General features: G+C 35.9%; 1 protein-coding gene across 20 annotated transcripts in view; it reads left to right on the forward strand.

Moving 5' to 3' along the window:
• NRXN1 (neurexin 1) overlaps window positions 1-21,437 on the forward strand; it is a 1,127,584-nt gene that overhangs the window by 499,728 nt on the left and 606,419 nt on the right. For 14 of the 20 annotated variants that reach the window (XM_078444444.2, XM_078444446.2, XM_078444455.2 and 11 more), the window contains 3 exons: window positions 7,239-7,622; window positions 14,104-14,307; window positions 16,863-16,889. In XM_078444444.2, coding sequence (XP_078300570.1) covers window positions 7,239-7,622; window positions 14,104-14,307; window positions 16,863-16,889 — 615 coding nt within the window. The remainder of the gene's footprint in view (window positions 1-7,238; window positions 7,623-14,103; window positions 14,308-16,862; window positions 16,890-21,437) is intronic. The other 6 variants (XM_078444449.2, XM_078444460.2, XM_078444457.2 and 3 more) reach the window with 1 other exon arrangement.

Below are 21,437 nucleotides of genomic sequence, written 5' to 3' on the forward strand. Positions count from 1 at the left end.
CTCAGAGCCCCACGCGGGGCTCAAACTCACGGACCGCGAGATCGTGACCTGAGCTGAAGTCGGACGCTTAACCGACTGAGCCACCCAGGCGCCCCCTGACTGATTATTTTATACATCAGTCCTATGGGCTTGGTAAATCCATCAAACCCAGAGAGATGGAACCTGCTGTCTCAATCTACTTAATCTCCTTTCCTGGCCCAACAGTGTAAAGGGCAGACCCTGGACTATGGTGTTAGTTGTACCGTGGGACCCTGACCACACCCAGCAGCAGTGACAATCATTGTGGGGTGTTGAGAAGAAACCTTTGGAAATTCTGCACAATAATATTATAACTTCAATATTTTAATCATAAAATATGCTACCAGATTGATGTTTACAGCTGTCCATCATTGTGTTGGATAATTTTAAAAATTTGTGTGTATACATATGTTACTATGAGTGAGTATGTATGTTGGTATATGTGCATGTGCTTAACACATGGCATGTACATAACATATAAATATAAATATATGCTATCGGTGAAAATGTTCAGGCAGTTCAAAAAGTGCGTAAGAGTTTTCACATGTCACACACCCCCCTCACTAGTTCATTCCCTCCGTCATAGGTAACCACTAAAATAATTTGATTTTGATAAATTTCCATGTATTTTCCTTTGTATCAATATAGCTATACATACATTTACATATATAAAATAACTGTGTGTATATATATATATATATATATATATATATATATATACACAAGACCATTCTTCATCAATTATCAGGTAACTTAAAAAGCCTACTGAAAACTTTTTCTGAGCCATTATTCATAGTGACATCATGTATCCTAGTTTGAACATATCAGTGTGTACTTAGTCCTTCTTTTGTTGATGAACATTTGACTTTTTACTTTTAAAAATTTCACTGTTTGAAACTAATTTAAAAAGAAAATTTTCATGTGAGGTCTTTGTGTATATTGATCAGAATTTTTATAGGATAGATTCTAAGAACTAGAATCACTGGGCCAATTGCATTTTTAATTTTGAAAGATAATGACAGGTTATTTTGCTAATCGGCTGTTGTTTTCCACTTGTCCATAGTACATGATGTGCCCTTTTCCTCCTCATTATTTCCCCTTACAGGATACTATCAAACTTTTAAATTTTGTTCCAAGATTTATTTTTTCATATACTGGTTTAATTCTTGAAATTCCTGGCTCACAGCTGAATCCAAGTAAGCAGAAAACACATAGGAATAAGCAGAAAGCAATATTAAAATTGTATTTTTCTTTTGTTTTTAAATAAACTTATTTCACTCCCTATTATAAACCTATCACATGATATTATGTTTTTAAAAGACACAGAAAACTGAAAGAAAACCATTCACTCATAATCCACTCATATCCAAAACTCCCATTGTTAATATTATGGTTCATTTTTTTATCTTATTAGAATTCTATAGTTTGCATTTTGCATCATACCATGTAATTGATGTTTCATTCTACTTTTATCACTTACTTATATCGTGCCTTGTTACTGAGTTTGAATTTGTTAATACAATATGAATTTGACAAATAAATTTGTAAGTTTGTGGAATCTGATTCTCTTCTGCAATGAGAAAATGAAGCAGAATTACAGAAAAATAAAATTTGTATGTAACTAAAATTTATTTTAAGTAGTAATTTAAGAAAATTTTATTCAAAAAGGAACCTTTTTGACTACCAAGTCAATTCCGTTATTTTTCATAACAGCCACATTGAGGCCTGGTGAATCCAGTATGCGTCCAGGTTGCCAGCTACTTAGTTACACAAAAGCTAGAGTATGAAAGTCGGTTTCCTCTGACCCGGCAAAACCATTCTCCATTACGGCACACTATTTCCTACCTCCCATTTCCTGGTCCCTTAAACTTTTGCAGTAATTTAGAGCATAAACCAAATTTTCTTATTTTTAATCTCCCCTTCAGTCCATTCTTCTTTTCACCCTGAAAACTAATCTTTAGGAAGTGAAATAGCCAAGAAAAATTAGATGGAAAAAAAAAAGTGGAAACTAATAGGTTATAAATACCAGATGAAATTGGAAAGCTGATTTCCATTTTTATAAACTCAGAACTGTTCTCAACAGTTTTTCCCCTTTAATGTGTACTTTTGCATAAAGCATGAATTCATTAGTAATGCTTCATGAATATTCTTAAATAAATATTACTTTGTCTATTTATCACCTTTGTCTTACCCTTTGCATATGCAACAAAAACAACCAGGTTAAATATTAATATAAGTTAGTGTGATTTCTATATTAAGATTATAAAAGTCATACAAGTGTATAGAAATATATTTATTTTTTAGCTGAAATTGCATTTCTTAAGGCAAAATAACAAGGTGCTTTGGATTCTTAAATATTGAAGCATGAAACACTGATCCAAATAAGTCCCCAAATTCCATCTACCAATTTTAATAGCTCAAATATAGCAATGTTTACATAAAATGTAATTTGCCAAAAACTTTAAATGTAATTATAGTGAAAGAAGGTGTAATTATAGTGAAAGAAGGTGAATAATCAAGCTATTCCAAGAGAACACATGAATGTCTGGAAAAAGATAGAGGGATAAACCAATAATATACCTAGATTTTTATTCTCTTAAAACTTTATTTACATGTGGTCCTAACTCAGCATTTTGAAAATTCTCCTATTCTATTGATATATACAGCTGTAGCAACTAGTCAATTGTCTCTAATTATCAATAAACAAGGTTTAAGTATTTATTTTATGTTTTCTTGGTAACCACCCCTTTTATAACTCAATTGTAATGAAATAGACACTTAGGAACCTTAATATCAAAATTTCACTATGGTCATATGTATGTGTTAAATTGGTATAAATAAATTTAGTGGTTCTGTGATGAGTCTTTCGCTTAGGTGAAAATGCCCTTTGATTCATATCAATAATAAAATCTGTAAGGAATTTGGGATTCAAATCACTTATCAGAAATGTGTATACTTCAGGACATTTGCATATGTGTGGGCTAAATGGGAGATAAATAGAAATATAATAGAAATAGAAATATTAAAAAACAAAAATATAATGTAAATATCTGAGTTTTACTCAGTAATAACGTGTAATTATTATTCAAGTACAGTTTTTAGGGGCACCTGGTGGCTCAGTCAGTTAAACGTCCAACTTTTGGTTTTGTCTCAGGTCATGATCTAACATTTCAAGAGATCGAGCCTCTGTGCTGACAGCACTAAGCCTGCTTGGTATTCTCTCTCCTCTCTCTTTCTACCCCTTGCCTGCTCACACACTCACTCACCCACTCTCTCCTTCTCTCTCTCTCTCACTCAGATAAATAAACTTAAAAAAATAATTAAAAAAAATAAATACAGTTTTTGCTTTGGGAACCTTCAGAATATAAACATAATTGTTTCTATTCCCACATAAATTAAGTTCTATTCTCTTTCTTTCTTGCCATCTTTTAAACAAAGACAGTCTAAAATATAAGTGCATATGCATCGGCAAAGCCTGTAGAGAGCATAGTAGTTGATTTTTAGTCATGGTTGTCTCTATTATGTTTTTATGGAAAATATTTTAATGAATGATACCTGATATATGCATGTGTTCGGTGTAACTTCTTACCTTGAATCCAGAGCTAAATTAAAGTTCTAGCTCCTCCTGGATTGTATTTGAGTTGAGGTTAGGATTATATTCCTTTCACTTTCCCTCTGATCTTGCATTACGTCTTCCCATGAGACCTCTAAAATTATCTCTCCAAGGGACAATGAGGCGCTATGGGGAAAGTATCCTTATCTTTTATGATACTAACTACTCAATCATTAGTTTTTGAACTGTGGGTTACAGCCTGTTAATTGGTCCTGAAATCAATTTGGTGGGTCATGTCTAGCATTTATATTAAAAAAATTATATAAGAAGAAAATCAGAGTGCCTCAGAAGTAATAGAACTATTCACCGTGTGTGTGTGTTTGCGTGTGTGCACTGGGGTGTACAAAAACCGTGGATTGATTTAGGTGTTGTGATCAGAAAACTCCAGGCTAATCACAAAATTACAGTGAATATCTTACTCTGGCTGCAACAAGCATATTTATAAAAACATATCAGAATTTTCTTATAATACTTTGTTCAAAGCAGGCACTAACACACCATAGATAAAAATAGGGAGACCCAGTCACCGTGTCCCCACGCTCAATTTCTGCGTGATTGTGTGAAATACCTGTCAGAATGAAGACACTGTCACTGTGGAGACTACATAGTGTACTGAGCTGTGCGGTCTCTGTGGGGCAGATGAGAGAGTGGGTGTTATGCCAGCCACTGAATCCCTCATCTCAAGAATCCTCCAGGCACCCTCTTGGTGCAGACTTCTCACACCACCTGTAAGGGCAAGACAGCATTTCCAAGTGTTTTTATCTCCTGAGCTGAATCCATCTTGTTCCATGAATAACAAGGTATATGGGAAAATTACATATTTTTTTTCAAATGTAGCCCACTCTTGTAAAACTTTGTTGTTATTCACTTGCTCTGTGTCTCCTAACAATTGTCTCTCAATATCATATGTTCATTTCTAAGAAGCCTTTTGAACTAATTAGAAAACAGGGAGTGGAATCCATCTCCCTTTTGTCTTAAAACACAGAAATCACCGGGCACCTGTGTGGCTCAATCTGTTAAGAGTCCAACTTCGGCTCAGGTCATGATCTCGCAATTCGTGAGTTCGAGCCCCGCATCGGGCTCTGTGCTGACAGCTCGGAGCCTGGAGCCTGCTTCAGATTCTGTGTCTCTCTTTCTCTCTGATCCTCCCCTGCTTGCTCTCTATTTTTCTCAAAAATAAACAAAAAGAAAAAAAAAAGACAGAAATCACTGTGTTCATTACATACAATTTCTTGCTTAAGAAAAAAATATATATGTATATAATATTAATGTCCACCTTTCCTTTTGTCATTAATACTCTTGCTCATCATTTTAAAATTTTTTTTCTAAGGATTTTCTGGGATCTGTGTGCTCCTAAATGAGTTTTCTATACACTTGCACAAATATGAACTGTAAAAGTGAACGCTTCACCCTTTTGCCTTTTTGCTGCCTCCTTAAGAAATACCTGCTATCCTCCCCCTTTGGAAGGCCAAAATAGCAATGCTTTTGAGTGTTTCTCCCCTAGGAGCTTTCTCTATTTCTTTCTGTGGAAGTCTAGAGAGACAAATGTCCTCGTAATAACTTGGCTGCCTGTGCATTCGGCGTCAGTGGCTTCTATGCCCTTCTCTCGCACAAAGACAGATCCCATTATGCTGCCTGTATTGAGAAGCGCCCCTTCTGCTGGGATTTGGAATGCTCCTGAGCACAGCACGGAGGCCAGCAGCCCTGCATCCTCAGTTACATGCACGTTTCACATTCATCACAGGCCGTATTTTCACCTGGGGGTGGACCTTAGGTTTTCTGTGAAAGAACTAAAATGCATCATCCTACCTGTCCTCTACCTCTACTAGACTCTGCCTTTCTGTCCCTCCCTCTGTACCCCATCTTCTGTCTCTTGGCCTTCTTTGTGTGCCTGCCGCCCCCCAAATCCCTGAGACTCTATGTCGGCAGCGAGCATGGCACCAGACATTTCTAATCCACTTTCTCTCTTAATACTCTACCTCTTCTGCTTTATGGTCTAGACCTGAAAAATTAAGCTAGGACAATCTGGTAACGTGTAATGGGGTGTCCTTTTCAGATATTATGTTTGCGTTTTTACAGAGATCTTTCTGGAGATAAAATATTGGTGGAATTTTGAGTAATTTGGTGGTACATGGTGGAAATTATAATAAAAAACTGCCTTCTGTCTTTCATTTTTTTTCTTTAATGGGTTCCACAATTTTTTTCTATGATTCTCAATTAAGTCCATGCTAATGTCTACCTTTTCTTCCTATGCTTAAAACCAGCATTCCTGTATATTTGTGAACTAATAGTTTTATTTTCCTCTTACATTTGGAGTGAGGGGGGTCAAAACAAAACTTGTAGATTTAGATGATTAACTAACTGGAATTAAAAATTTTTTAATTTTTTTTAACATTTATTTATTTTTGAGACAGAGAGAGACAGAGCATGAACGGGGGAGGGTCAGAGAGAGGGAGACACAGAATCTGAAACAGGCTCCAGGCTCTGAGCTGTCAGCACAGAGCCTGACGCAGGGCTCGAACTCACGGACCACAAGATCATGACCTGAACCAAAGTCAGCCACTTAACCGACTGAGCCACCCCAGAACCCCTGGAATTAAAAATTTTTAAAAAGTAAACAGCCAGTTTGACTTGGTTCTTGTGATGAATCATGACACACATTTATGTAATGCTTATTATAAACCAGATACTTTACTAATATTATTTTATTTAATAGAGCAACCGTAAGAGATATGCCAAATTATTACGCCCATATTATGGATGAGTAAACCAAGACCATAGAGTTTATCAACATATTGATACAGCCGAGAGTGATGAAGTCAAGTTTTCTTTTTTAAGTTTATTTATTTATTTTGAGAGAGACAGAGATAGCATGAGCAGGGGAGGGGCAGAGAGACAGAGACAGAGAGAGAGACAGACAGAGAGAGAGAGAGAGAGAGAGAGAATCGCAAACAGGGCATCGAACTCATAAACTGTGAGATCATGACCTGAACTGAAACCGAGTTGGATGCTTAACCGACTGAGCCACCCAGGTGCCCCTAAAGTCGAGTTTTGACGTAGATAATCTGTCAGACTGTTGTGTTCAATAAAAGCAATCAAGTCAGTTAAAGGTGGGGCCATACAACTTTTTTGTTGTTGTTGTTAGTGTGCAGCTGCATACCAGCTTTGAAAATGAGCACTAACGAACGTGAATCTGACTTTATTCAAAAGAGTAATGTAGAATGTCAACTTTGTCTCTTTCTTTCTTTATTGACTGAACTATTGGAGAGGGATATAGAATGCCAATTACTCTTTCTTTCCTTCTTTTTTTTAATCTTCCTTTTCTTCTTTTCTTAACTGTTAAAGGCTGACAAACACTCTTTTTGGCTCTACACTTTGGTTTCCATTCCTAAATTCAAATGGAATCATTTTAATTACAGTCTGCCTTATTTCTACAGATTACTGTTCACTCCACTGGGAAGTATAAGGCACACCAGGAATAGAAACAAAAATCAGAAACATCTTTCCTCAAGGAGTGTACCCTTAAGAAGGTGAAAGAGAGAAAGGGTGATTTTTAGAACATGTTGCACTCTGTAAAGACCTGTGTGTTCTCTTGTCTCTGCAACAGGTACCATTTCTGTCAACACGCTGCGCACGCCCTATACTGCTCCTGGCGAGAGCGAGATTCTGGACCTGGATGATGAGTTGTACCTGGGGGGCTTGCCAGAAAATAAGGCTGGCCTCGTCTTCCCCACCGAGGTGTGGACTGCTCTGCTCAATTATGGCTACGTGGGCTGCATTAGAGATTTGTTCATTGATGGCCAGAGCAAAGATATCCGGCAAATGGCTGAAATTCAAAGTACTGCTGGAGTGAAGCCCTCCTGCTCAAGGGAAACAGCAAAACCGTGCCTTAGCAACCCCTGCAAAAACAATGGCATGTGCAGGGATGGGTGGAACAGATATGTCTGTGATTGTTCCGGAACAGGCTATCTTGGCAGGTCCTGCGAGAGAGGTAGGATTCTAAAAACCAAGAAGCTGACTCCCCTGAGACGAAAAGTGTATTAAATGTTGACCTCAAACCTTAAACTGACCATGGAAACGTAATGTGTGCTCTGCAGAGGTAAACTGCAAGCCTAGCAGCCACCTCTGACGTATTACTGATGAGTCCTAAATGATTTTCAGAGGTCCTGATTCTGGGAAGACACAGCTTTTCAGTATGTTGCAGGAATAAATATTTGGGTCTTTCGTATCCTCCAGAGTATGGGCCTAAGATGTAGAATCGACAACAACTGCTTTCCCTTTTGCCTAGTTTTTAAGTTCAGGAAACCAGAAAGTAAAGAAGGCATGAATTAGAGATATTTATGGCATTTAGTGCTAATATCTGTGCCAAAAACAAAAATAGCATTTGAAGCAAACTAAGTTGTAAGTTGCAGCTTCTATTAGCCCAGCTCGTTTCACTTCAGTCAACTTACTGAGTTTGAAATTTAGAAAGTAAGGTGACTTTCAATCGTCTAATTTACACCAGCATTTTCAGATAACTTCAAAGACACTTACCTTTGCCTAGGACCTAAGTGATCACAGAAGATTTATTTACCCGTGTGATATTAACACTTTGTGTGTCCGTTGAACTTCTGAGCAGCTGCCTCCCTTTCTTCTCTAGTAGGAAGCAAAGCCACACTTTTTTTTTTTCTTTCCCTCTCCTATAAGAAGGAGAAGAATAGGGATTAAAAGAAGAATGAAGCGTGGGAGCTACCACTGTTCTTCTGCAGAGCAAGGGGGGAAGAGCAGAAAAAAGAACGCCCTTCCATCGACTTAAGAGTTTCAGATAAATGCTTTATCATTATACCCACTGGCAATCATTTTCAATATGGGACAGAAAAATCAATATGGAAAACTCTTGACGAGTTGTTCCATTGTCCTTTCATGCTCCAAATAACATTGCTTGTATTAGACATTTAGTCTGAAATACCTGGCCTCTGTTACTTAAACCATGCACATTTAGTCTTTCTTTTCCCCTTTAGTCCTGAAATACTTTAATTTGTTTAAGCTCACGCTTCCTAGGGAGAAAAAAATAGTGATTTCCACAGTCCAAATTTGAACAATGTGACTTCCGTTCTTTATCTTCATAAAGAGGTTCATCAGCTTATCAGTTCTATTATTAACATTAATCAATATAAACTTAAAATAATTTAATGACCTAATAATCTTAAATTACCTACCAAATATAATCACTGTTCTGCCCTATACAGTTAGATAGGTCAGTAGATAGGTAAGTATTTTAATCACATAGATTCATTCTTTCTCCTAGTACCTAAGTGCAGTTCCTGTAAATTGTCATTAGAGGTTAGCTGTTTCTCTGTAGTTTCACTTGTAAGGTGTATATTATCTGTGGATTCCCTCTTCTCATTTCCCCGTCTAATTTCAGTTTATTTGTTTCTATAGCTTGGTCTTTAAAAACTGCCGAAAGGGGCCAATAACAACCACCAAAAAAGGCGACAAAGCTCGTAAGATCTATTACAAGTTAGACATAATGCGAGATTAGCGGAGCTGTATGATTTAAGCTTTGTTTTCCTTTTAATCACTCAGAGAGCTGCCAGTGACTCTGAGGCCTCCTGCTTAAGTGAAGGTGGAGAAGAGTAGAACTGAACTGTCGGTTCAGTTACAAAAGCCTTTGGTTAAACGTGCACGGTGTACCACCCTGTGGCAATACCCCGCTACTACATATGGCAGAAATAAAAATAGAAATTGTCAAGCTTCCTGAGCCAGAATGAGGGAAAGGAGATATTTATATTTTGCAATAATTAGAAGGAGGGGTGGCAAGCATATGTAGATTTGCAAATGAGAATTTAATAGCAAGCTTCATCACTGGGATGCGGCATACAGTTTTATCTGACAGGTGGCTAGAAATTTCTGCGCATTTCTTTGTCTCCACGTTGGTTGTCTGTTGAAGAGAAAATGGTCATTTTTGTATGATGTTTGTTTCTGGACTACCCGGCATATTGTTAGAAGTCTTTGTTTTTCAAAATTAATTTTCTTGCTAGCATTATGGTATCTCCTGAGCACACTGGTGATGTGGAAAGCTTGTCATGCTTAATACCACAGAATCTGGCTGCTGTCCAGTTCCCAGTTATGCCCTACTTCAGTCAACACATGATCGTGTCCAACCCCTGGGGTTTCCAATTCAAAAGAAAGAACTTTGACTGTGATTCTTCTCCAGATAGACTCTGATCACATATGGCTGTTAATCACATAAGAGTTGATTGACAACATTTGAAATTTAAAATAATAATAATAATAGAGGTACTAATGAAATCTATCTTACTCTTAGTGAGCAATAATTGATAATTTATAAAGATTATTGTTCAAAGTAATTAAAAAGTGTGTTCAAGTCCTTGGACCATGCAGCACAGGGAATGATATTGCAATCACATTACAATAGGAAATTTTCATTCTGCATTAAGTAAGCAAAGGAATTTATAAGAAAGAACAGAGTATTTGCTGACTTAGACAACGAGGAAATAGTATTTTAAGTGTATTGATCCCATAAGGGATAGTAATATAAAAATAACGTTCAATTGGACACAAATTAAATTCAGCATTTTCCCTCCCACTTTATTTTGAATAAAGCTGAGAATTTGTGGAGACTTGGCCGAACAGAAATTATTCTTGGTTATGTGTACATGTTATAATCAGAGGTCTGCTTTATACTTGTTTGTTAAAACTCTAACAGATGGAGGGACAGATGTCAGAGCAATATAATTTGGCTCCCTGTCTGATTTTCATCGTTGCGCACAATATGTGACTGCCTTTCGGCAAAACTGAGCCCAGGTGTACATTTTAGACAGGGAGAAGGAATAATACAGAAAAGCAAATTTATCAAACTTAACGACAAGGGGGAAGGAGATGCAGGAGACAAAGCTGAAACTTTTTTCTTCCCCTGTGGGAAGTATTGTATTGGAATTAGCCTTTTAAAGTCCTCGTTTGTGTTCTAAGTGGTAAAATGATTTTACTAATATGAAAGGATGCTGCCAAATAGCATAACCTTCAAATGTCAGAATGCTGTTTACCATTTATTTGGCAACTCTAGACTCCAACCTTGTGCATTTTCCACTTCTTGTCTAATTAAACATTAACTCATTATGAGGACTCATTTACGTGTTCATCTGTCATTTATCAACAAGTTATTTTCACATTGAGAATTATTTAACCTGTACTCAAGTTTTATTACTTTGCTATGTTATTTCATCCCTGCAGTTTTTTTGGAGAATGTTATAGGCTAATGATCCTGATTATTGTTCTACTTCAGATTGTATTTCATACTATATTCATGATCCACTGTCAGCCATCTATATTTCTAAATAGTTTTTAATCAAATGAAGCTACATTTTATAGATTATAAATCATTTTTAAATGTGATTATTGAATAATAGAGACGGCTTTACACAATAAATGAATAGAGGAGAAAAACTAACAACAATTTTCATTCTTTTATCAATATGATACCAAAGTGAATGGGCAATTCATAATGGTTTTTAAATGTCTATTCAGGTGTTTGTTACTCTATAGATATGGATGATGTTTAGCTATAGTTTAGGGAAGTAAGTAGTAAAGATCACATTTCTTTTATGATTATTCAAGAAACACTTTTTTTCCAGAGTTCACCACAACTTTATAATGATGCTTTAATTATTTTTTTTTAGTAAACTACTAGTAGCTTTTTTTTAGGAAGCTTCTTATATAATAATAAAAATATGTGTTACAATATAGAAACTCTATATTTTAAAATATTTTTAAAATCCTATTAAGATCATATTTTATTTTCTCAAAGTCAGGTCAGTGCCTAACAACAGAACTTGTATTTTGATAAATGGACCTGATTCCTAGTCTGTCTTCTGTAGCACAACTATGTCCTTCAAAGTATAATTCGGCCAATATTTTGTTCACATACATTATCAAAATTAGATTCCACTTACAAGAGGCAGAGTAAATACTTAATTTCTTTAGTATTCTTAAGTTCGGGGGAGCATTTATGTAAGCTTGATATCCAAATTGAAATAAGCACTTTCATACCTCTTGAGTATCAATAAGTACTTCAATTAAGTACTTCGTGAGGCTCCCCTGTGTGCCTGGCCCTTTTCCGGGCACTCAGTTGCTGCTAGAACAATGTATAGGACAGCCTAACCTCTGCCTTCATGACACTTAGTTTCTAGAGGGTGAACAATATACAATATACAAACAAATAAGAAATGGTAATTTTTGAAAAAAATTGGTAAGTAGATACAGAATAACTGGAGGGGGGATCACTGAGGTGTAGAAGGGACCTCTTGAAGTCACATTTGACTGGAGACCTGAATGTTAAAGGAACCAACCGTATAAAGATTTGGGCTTATGCCTTCTAAGACAGAGGGATCCACAAGTGCAAGTCCTTGAATGAGAGATGAAATCCGTGTGACTGGAGTTTACTAAACGAGTAGTGCAGATGCTGAAAGCTGATGCTGTTGAGAAGGGCTGGAGCCAGATCACAGAGAACATTCTAGGTAGAAAAGGAGTATAGCTTTTGTTCCAACTGCAGTAGGAAACAATGGTAGGAGTTGGGGGACATAGTTTAAGCAATGTAGGGATATAGTCTAATTTGATTCTTTAAAAGTTAGCTTGGCTGCTGTGTATAGGAAGAAAAAGTAGAAATAAAGAAACAAATGAGAGAGCTATGCTAGTTGGTCTAGGTGGAAGATGAGAGCAGAGCCAGAGGTACTTAAATGGTAAGGTAAGCGAGCAGTTCAGGAAATGGTTTGGATTTAGAGCCTACAAGACTTGCAGACTCTCACGTAGATTGGGCATGGCAGAGAGATTAAGAGAGAAATCAGAACAGCTAAATTCTGAGCAATGAGATTGTGCCATTTACTGACACAGAGAACATTGGTGAAGCATCTTGGGGAATTGGTTCATTTGGGGAGTGCCTATAGTATTCAGACTGGAAATATTAAGTGAGCAATGGATGAAGGGGCTCAGAAGTCAGGGCTGGTAATAAATCTTAGGGGGAATTGGCCAAGATCTCTGAAGTGAAGGGGTAGGTAGAAGAGAAGAACACCAAGGAGGGAGACCTGGAACCTTCCATACTTTATCAGTTCTGGATGTGCATTCAGTCTCATGATGACAACTAATGACTAAAGTCCATCCGAAGAAATATTTGACTCTCCTGACTTTTTGAAAGGCAAACTTGCAAAACTACAACTCCAGAATATACTCTTAATTAACAAACACAACTGTATCAGTAAAGCTAATTGTTGTGCCCTGTAAATAGGTGAAATAATGAGAATTTCCTAGTTCGTTTTAATTCGAGGTAGCTTTTCTTTTATTAAACGGTATTCTGTGGTATCAAAACCAATGAGAAGCAGAATTACTCATACTTGTTTTGCAATCTTCCACCACCATATGGTGTTTAACATTAAAGGATACTGACCATTTCTTAAAGCAGTCAATTTGTGATCAACAGTTTCTGCTGTGCTCTTCTTTATGTGTTTAATACAGTAGTAAGCACCTTCTGTCTTAAAGCAATCCACTTTAGTTTGGTAGCACACACCCACGCAAGCTCTGCAGACCCACCCCATGCTTACTCAATATCACCAAAGTACATAGTTATTGACTTTTGGTGATAGCTTAACATTTTCAGAACACCAGGGTAGTGCTTACAAATGATGTTGTCAGTTACACCTTACTTGTAAAGAAACCTTAAAATGAATTTTCAATTTCTGTGTTTGTAAAACTTAATTGCCTTGTTAAACATAGCAACTCAGAAGAAGCATCGCCTGTTGTTTGGACATGCTATTTTTTCCTCTTTTTTTGAATATTACTTTTGGTAAAAGGTTGACCTTATTCCTATACTTAAGTCATTTCTTTTTCTTTCTTCTTTTTTTTTTTTTTTTTTTTTTTTATCACATTCAGGCAGAGATTATGAAAGAAGGTAATAGTAACTCCTTTTAGAATCTTGGACTTTTTGGGTAGGCGAGGTCCTTAGAGACCCTCTCATTTTGCTGATGAAAGATTTGGAGCTAAGGCAAATTTCATAGAACAAGTCAGTGGCCTAGCTGTATACAAACATTTATTAAATAATTGCTAGTGCTTCAAACCAGTCTTACGCTGCGGCTACGCACAAAAGAATGTGATCTCTACCCTTGAGAAGGGAAACACATATACACTTTGACAATCCCAAATGACTCCTGCTATAGATAGAAAGTGCTATGGAAACAAAAAGGGAAGTGCAACCATCCCTGTGTCTGTACACTAGCAGATTCTTCACAGAAATTGTCTTTACTGTGACTTTTCTTTTGGGCTTTAAAAAAAAAAAAAAAAAAAAAAAAAGCTCATTTCTGAGGATGAGTTGAGTTTCTAGTGTTGTGTTCTATCTGGAAGCCATTGTGGGTCACACTTTTCCTTTTCAAAGTGTAAATGCATGAAACTGACCAAGAACTTTTATATTCATTTCTCTTCCATAGAGGCAACGGTTCTGAGCTACGATGGGAGTATGTTTATGAAAATCCAGCTCCCAGTGGTGATGCACACAGAGGCTGAAGATGTGTCCTTACGGTTCCGATCACAGCGTGCATACGGCATTCTCATGGCAACCACTTCTAGAGATTCAGCAGACACCCTCCGCCTGGAGCTGGATGCAGGGCGTGTGAAACTGACGGTCAATCTAGGTAACAACTTGCCTTCCCCCATAAAACTAATACTGTTCACTTTTTGTTCAGTTTTGCCTGCAAACATTTATCAAGTAGCCTGTTTTGCCATGGAAAGTTATAACACTTAATGGTCTCATGTTCATCATTTAATTTAGGTTTGGGGGGCATCTTTTTATTATTTTCATTTTGTTTAACATAATTTACCATTTTGTGATTTCTACCACTGAGGGTTCTTAAAAGGGAAGCCATATGTATCAAAGAGGTTAATTGAAAATATAAATTATTAGGCTTGAAGAAGCCTCAATTTCGATTGTTATGTTTACTTACAGTCCGATTTGCTATAGACCCCATCCCCTTTCAGATAAATAAAAATCCGCCTACTTTTACTTAGATAACATATTTACAAAATATCAAATTTCTACTTTGTGATCAACAAGTTGCTTTGACTCTACCCTCTGGGCTTCTCCTTTGAATAGTGACCTTTGTGGTACCCCATCTTTTCTGTTTGGAAATACTGTGTGGTGATATTTTGCTATCAAACAGCAATCCACAACCCTTCAATGCCCAAAGTCTGCGGCCCGTAGCAAACAGCCATGAGAACACTAAAAACACAGACTCTTCTACAGAGAAATAATGCTTTCCTGCTTAATTGTAGCATTAGGGAAGAGTTAACTACAGTAAAACCTCAATAAGCTGTATGAAATACGGGGGAAGGCTAGGCTGAATTAAGAAAGAGTCTGAATTGTAGACTTAAAAAATTTACACAGTTTTGTTTTCAATTACATTGAAAAACACAAATTAATAGCTAGAAAGGCTTAGTAAGGAAAGGTTTTACTAGGCTGATTTTAACGGGTGGATAAGAGTTATCCATAATTAGGATGTTGTTTCATGCAAGTTGTGCAGGCAGCATACAGTGAAGTACTGGAGATCAGTTTTCTTCCTGAACTTGGTCGTTTACAACTTGTTTAATTTTTCTCAGGCAATCTCTGTTCTTACCAAAGAATTATAAATATTCTGCCCAATAAGTTGCATTATTATCATTAACTCCAGGAGGAGTACAAATTAATGAGGTTTTACTGTAATTCCAGGAAGTGCTAAACATGCACAATAATACATAAATGGAGAAAGAAAAATAAAATTTGAAACCTAGATTTACAAAGAGAGTAGTAAAATGTGATGAGCGTAAGGCATTTGTGGAAACCTTACCTACATTTTCAAATTGTGCTGGGCAGAATGGTAGCTCATAAAATATAAAATTATTTCAGTGATAGCTTATTACATACAATTACATTCAATTAATATTAGTTAAATTAAAAGGGTGTTTTTTAAAGACCACTGAAGAACACACTGCACTCTCATTTACTGTTCTGTTAGAGTTCCCTCTAGTGGCAATGATAGGTTATTACAACAAATCAAAAGAAATCGCCTAATAGCAGTAAAGGGGCTGCTAGCCAAAGTGGAAACACTTATGGGTATTTTCCAACAGCAAAGCATTCTGTGGAAAGAGTTGTGTAGGTGCTGGTCCTTGGCTGTTTGCAACCACTTTTCTGATGCGGTTGACGACACATGACAAACTCAGCTATATGGAAACAGAATCTAGGTTTTTTTTATTTTTCATGTTTCCCCAAAGGCATTAAATACTACAACAAAACCCAGCAAATATTTATCTATACATAAAATAAACATAAGACATCCCACGCAGTCTTTTAAAAAGATAACCCTTATAATTACAGTCTGTGTTATTCACGTCAGCTGTTCTGCTCTTAGAGAATCTGCTTTTGTATAAGAAGAAAGCATAAGAAAAGGAAAATCAATAGCAGTGTTAACCATGACACTTATTACATAAAGATAACATTGTTAGCTACTAAGAGAAGCACAGGCTTGTGTGCTCTGAAGAATGACACTACTCCTTAGCCCCTGGAGGTTTCTAAAGGAAAACACAGTTGTTTCTTTCTCCTTCGATTAATAAAAGGCATGGAATCCAACCAACATCTGGCTGTTTACCTTTTTTTGCCTAGGCAAATAACAACAACAACAGCAACAACAACACATTAGAGTGAAGTGAGAATAATTCAACTTGCTCTCCATTTTGACCACCACAATTCTCCAGAGTTCTGTTGGCCTTTGTGGGATATTACTCTTTGAAGGTCCAAGATGTCTGAGCCTAGCTGAGCTTGCACTGCACCCCGTTGTGACGGAGCACTTTTTAATTATGCTGAGAACAAGAATATGTTCTTTCACAGATGGGGAGAAAGTTGCAGCCAGTCTAAGCCAAGCATCTTTGACAGTTAACAACTCTTTATTTCACTTAGATTTGTCACCATGTAGCTTTGTTTGAATTGGCCATTTAAAAAAAAAAAAAAAAAAAAAAAAAGACCTTCTATCATTGTTTCCAATGTGAAGTTTTATAACAATGAATCTGGGTTCTAGAAGTATGTAAAGAATAAATGATATAGAGTGGCCATATTTGCATGTGTCTGTCCCCGGAAGGGTGGACTGTGATTTTATTGGATGTCTGCAGCTATTACCTTGAAGGATAAATTTTCATTTTTCATCTATTCTTCCCCATCTAGATTGTATCAGGATTAACTGTAATTCCAGTAAGTGCCTATTCAAAATTTTTAAAATGTTATTCCTCCATTATGATGTAAGCTAGTCCAGAAAAAAATGAGAGCAAGAGAAAGACGCTTATAAAACTCATGAATCCACTTTTGAAGTATACCAGTCCATCATCTGGGTTGTAAAAATTCATTTTGAAATCTGTCCAGCTGAAGACTTTCCTGTTGTAGTTCCTACCTGTAAATGGGAAAAGAAGTGACAATATCTTGTAACAGAAGGTGAACAAACCTCTATAGGCCTTTGAATAAGGCAAGTAGCATTTGTATTTTGCCTGATCTTGGACTCCAGTAGCTCTCTTCATGACCGAATTAGGAAAATAAAAAATACTCTGGGTCATATTTCCTTCACTTTCTGTTTTTACCTCTTAACTCAAAATACAGAAAAAACATTGAATTCCTTTTGAGAGTTACTATTAAACCCTTTTAAATTCAATCAAAGGTTTACTGAGAAAAATGTATTTTTCAAAGTATATATATATGTATATGTAAAGAAAATTACTTGCCTAAGAGTTTTCTTGTTTATTAAGAGTATTTACATGATGAATTTTTACATCCTCATCACATATCTGCAAAAATAATCAAAATCCTTCAAATCTGTGATATGCATGCCAAATGATGAGTCAGAAAAGATGCATGGACTGAGTTTTATTTGACTATGGACCGGATAACCTGAAAGGATATAAGGACTGTGATTTTATTTTGAGTTGTAGCATTGCCTTAAGAGTAAATTTATTTTATTTCTTTACATAAATGTTCAGATTTTTTCCTTTCCAGGTTTTGCTACCACATTAAGGAATCTCCTCCAATGATACCAAAGTTGTTAGCTATTTCAACAAAACAGTTCTAACAAGATTCTAATCTCTCATTGTTGTAGTCCCTAAAAACATTTTCTATATCCTTGGAAAATGCTGAATGTGAGTTAATGAAGTCTACTCCCAAAACCATTGACTGTGTTTGCAAATAGCAATGTCATCCTCTGAGGAACAAAATGGTGGTCTTAAACTTACAAAACGAGCTTTATCTAATGAGAGATACATACTACTTTGAACACCATGTTTCTTACATCTCAGATTTGTCTTCAAATATTTTAATATTCATTTTAAAGTAACATAAATGTGAATCTTTCCTATCATAGCAATAAAAAGGTAACTGAATCATGACTTATGAGAAATTACATTAATAAACTATCACACAAGCCATGAACTATCATCTCAAACAGAACAGTTCCTGAAACAATCTCTCAAAGCTCTCATACAAGTGGGATTTTTTAAGTGTGCATCATCTCCTCTCAAACCCCATCCCCCACTTCCTGGGAAGGAGCACAGATTTTGCGAGTATAACCCCATGGTCCAGTCTGCTTTCAGTTCTTGGGCACTGATGCAGACAAAGCAGAAATCACAAAATATTTTTCCAAAGTCAGATTGTGCCTTAGTGGAGTTATAGATGTTCTTGATACTTGCTGAGTCTTAGAAAATAATGTGAGGAAAATATTCCTTTCTAGACTCCTGTTTTATGTACTCTTGTTTATTTATATTAAGCATACAATAAAGCATGAATTTTTAAATTTATAAAATGGAACTCTGTGAACTCTAGTATTTGGATTTCGAGTATGGGAATTAACCAAATCAAATGTAATTCCTTGTTTTCTAGCTCTGCAAATTGTTTTTGTTTTTGTTTTTGAAAAATATAGTTGTAGTCTAATCACCCTTGTTAGACACTTCTCTTCATTTGGCTTGTATTATGAGATTCTAATATTAAGCTTAGTCTTTTTTTTTTCCTCTGGATATTCCACAGAATAATACCTTTGAGGACAAAGGTTTTTGCTGGTTAGTGAGATTTTTCCCTTTTTAAGGAGTATGCCTTACATATACATTATTTGAAATAAATGAATGATTGTGAGCTTTCACTGCACACCTCGGACAGGACTGCAAATGCCTTAACTTGACAGCAGTCACTGGAAAGAACATTCCATGAGCAGGTAACATTTTAATTTTCTTTTGCCTTTGTTTTACTTGGGGAATAGTGGGCAGATGTGGCAAGAACCCCAAGTTCCATCAAGAATTCATGTTATTACTCAACTTTAGGAGAGGAAGGAATTTGCATATCAAATAATGCAAATCTAACACACAGTGATTAAATAAGCAGAGATTTCCACCTGGAGTGCATTTCCTACCCAGTAAAAATATAAATAAAAATATCTGTATCTCAGTATAACTTGTAGTTTGAGAGATTGATTTATTACACTTATCCCCTGTGAGCTCTAAGTTTGTCCGAAACCGAGATGAATGTACATTTATTAAATCACAGCCATCTGCCACCACCGTCTCTAAAAATTATATCATACTTAGAATATTAACTATATATGAAATTAATATGACATACCTCACGTGATATCTTTTAAGAAAATTTCTGCAGCAAATATGCAAACTATAACACAAAAGATTATCTTACATTGAGAATTAATATTAAACTCTAAATTATTAAGGTTGGATGGAAACCTTTTCAAACTTCTCTACACTTCCTCAGAATTGCTCTGCTGTTTCTTTTGGTCACTCCGTCCTTCTTCATCCCTGCCCCCCAGTTTAGAGCAGATGTTGCTTGATAAGGGAAAGAAGAGCTAGCTGCTTGTATTCAGACCTGTGGGACTATAAGAGATGGCAAATGAGTTTCTTTCTCAACCATTTCTGTATCAGTAGTTTAGATGCAGCAATAGAAACTTCAGTGGACAGGCCAGGGTACCGCCTTTTGTTCAGGTCCCTTGGGGAAAGGGCAGCTTTGAATTCCAGAGTCCATCTCTGTCAGATTCTTTGTTTCCACCATTTTCACCCTCATAGGAAAAACTGTCAAGAATTTTTAAATGGAAAGAGAGCCCGTTTTCATTTGAAAATCAAAAGCTTATTTTCATGTGTGGAGAGGGTACTTCTTTTAAAAAAAAGAACTGTCTCTATGAATAGTGGCCATATCAGTGTCAAAATATATGCTTTGATCTTTCAGATTACAAATGAAATGTCGCTGCACACAATCCCAAACCAATCCCAGATCTCTGACAGCCATTAGCTTATATCATTGCTAAAATATATTTGTCGTGTGCAATTGGAATTAAATTAAGGTCGGTCTGTGTAGATTCATGGCCTGGAAGGTGAGCACAGAAGTGTATTATCTATCATTCTCCATTCTCCTGTATCCAGGATAGAAACAAAGGAAGAGTCAGAATACTCTTGCCTTTCAGTCAACTGCAGTATTGAGAGCAACAGTCTGCCATCATAAAATAATCGTGTATGGAAGTTGCTTAAGGAACCACCATCTTTTAATGCATATCATTTCTTCTCTGGACAGTACTTCAAAAATGTAGATGAGACTTTAAAGTCACATTCTTCTAAAACATGAAGGGGAAAGAAAAGTATTTGGATTAATTTTTAAAAAGATATGTTCTAGATTATTTTGCAAAAAATAATTATTGTAGAAAAATACACTAGTACAAACTAGTCATTATGAAATTATTACCAAGAAAATCCAAATCAGACTGAATAGTCCTTTCTGACTGACACATGAATTATTTGCTTGAAAAGGTGTGTTTGACAGTCTCTTCTTTAGTTTCATATTAATGGACTTAATACGTCTTTTAAAAACTATGAGGATTATAAAGGAAATTTTCTCATCCTTAGGAAATTATCTAAAATGCATTATTAGTAGGATCCATACAGGCCATCATTCTTATTATGTATTTTTCTTGTTTGCCAAAGTGCATAGCCTAAAATCTTGGTTAACTCTGGGATAGAGTTACCAACACAATCTCAGTCTTAAAGTTGGTGTCCAATAGTTTCCTATAATACTTGCAAACTCATCAGGCTATGTGTTTCTCTATATTTTTTTTTTCTGAAAATTGGGCCTTTGTAGTGATATACTGCATCTTTAAATTGTCGCAAATTTTATACTTTCTTATCTTAGTAACCTTAAAAATAATTAGTGCTGTAATCTTTAAAATATTTCATTGAAAATTTGAAAACAACACTTGTTCCTATCAACTCTAGGTGAATCCTAATTGTCACGTAAATAAATAAATATATAGTGGATGCAGGGAGCCTCTTGTGCTTTTGTTTTTGTTAGTTTTTCTTTCTTTCTTTTATTTATTTTTTGTTTACTTGTTTTTATCTTTTCAAATCAATGATGTAATGACAGAATGTCCTTCTTGCCCACAGAAGGCATGGGACCACCTCTGCATCCATATAAAACATTGATTTTAATATAAACTTGTGATCTCTGATGTCTGTTTTGCTTGTTTGCATTATTTTGGTTTCTTTGTGCCTTGTTTATGTGTCTCTTCTCCTGCCCACTTGATGTCTCTTCCTACCAAGATTTACTCTTCTTCTCCACTACCAACATTGTTTCTCCTGTTCTGTTTCTTCTTGTTTTCTTACAAAAATAAAAATTCTCTGGGTTGAAAAAAATATTTTAGTAGGCCGGCCTTCCAACTAATTTTGACTTCTCACAGAAAATGGTTTATCTAATGCAAAGACAACAAAATTACAG

The sequence above is a fragment of the Panthera onca genome, chromosome A3 (assembly GCF_046562875.1).
Source record: "Panthera onca isolate mPanOnc1 chromosome A3, mPanOnc1 haplotype 2, whole genome shotgun sequence".
NCBI lineage: Eukaryota > Metazoa > Chordata > Mammalia > Carnivora > Felidae > Panthera > Panthera onca.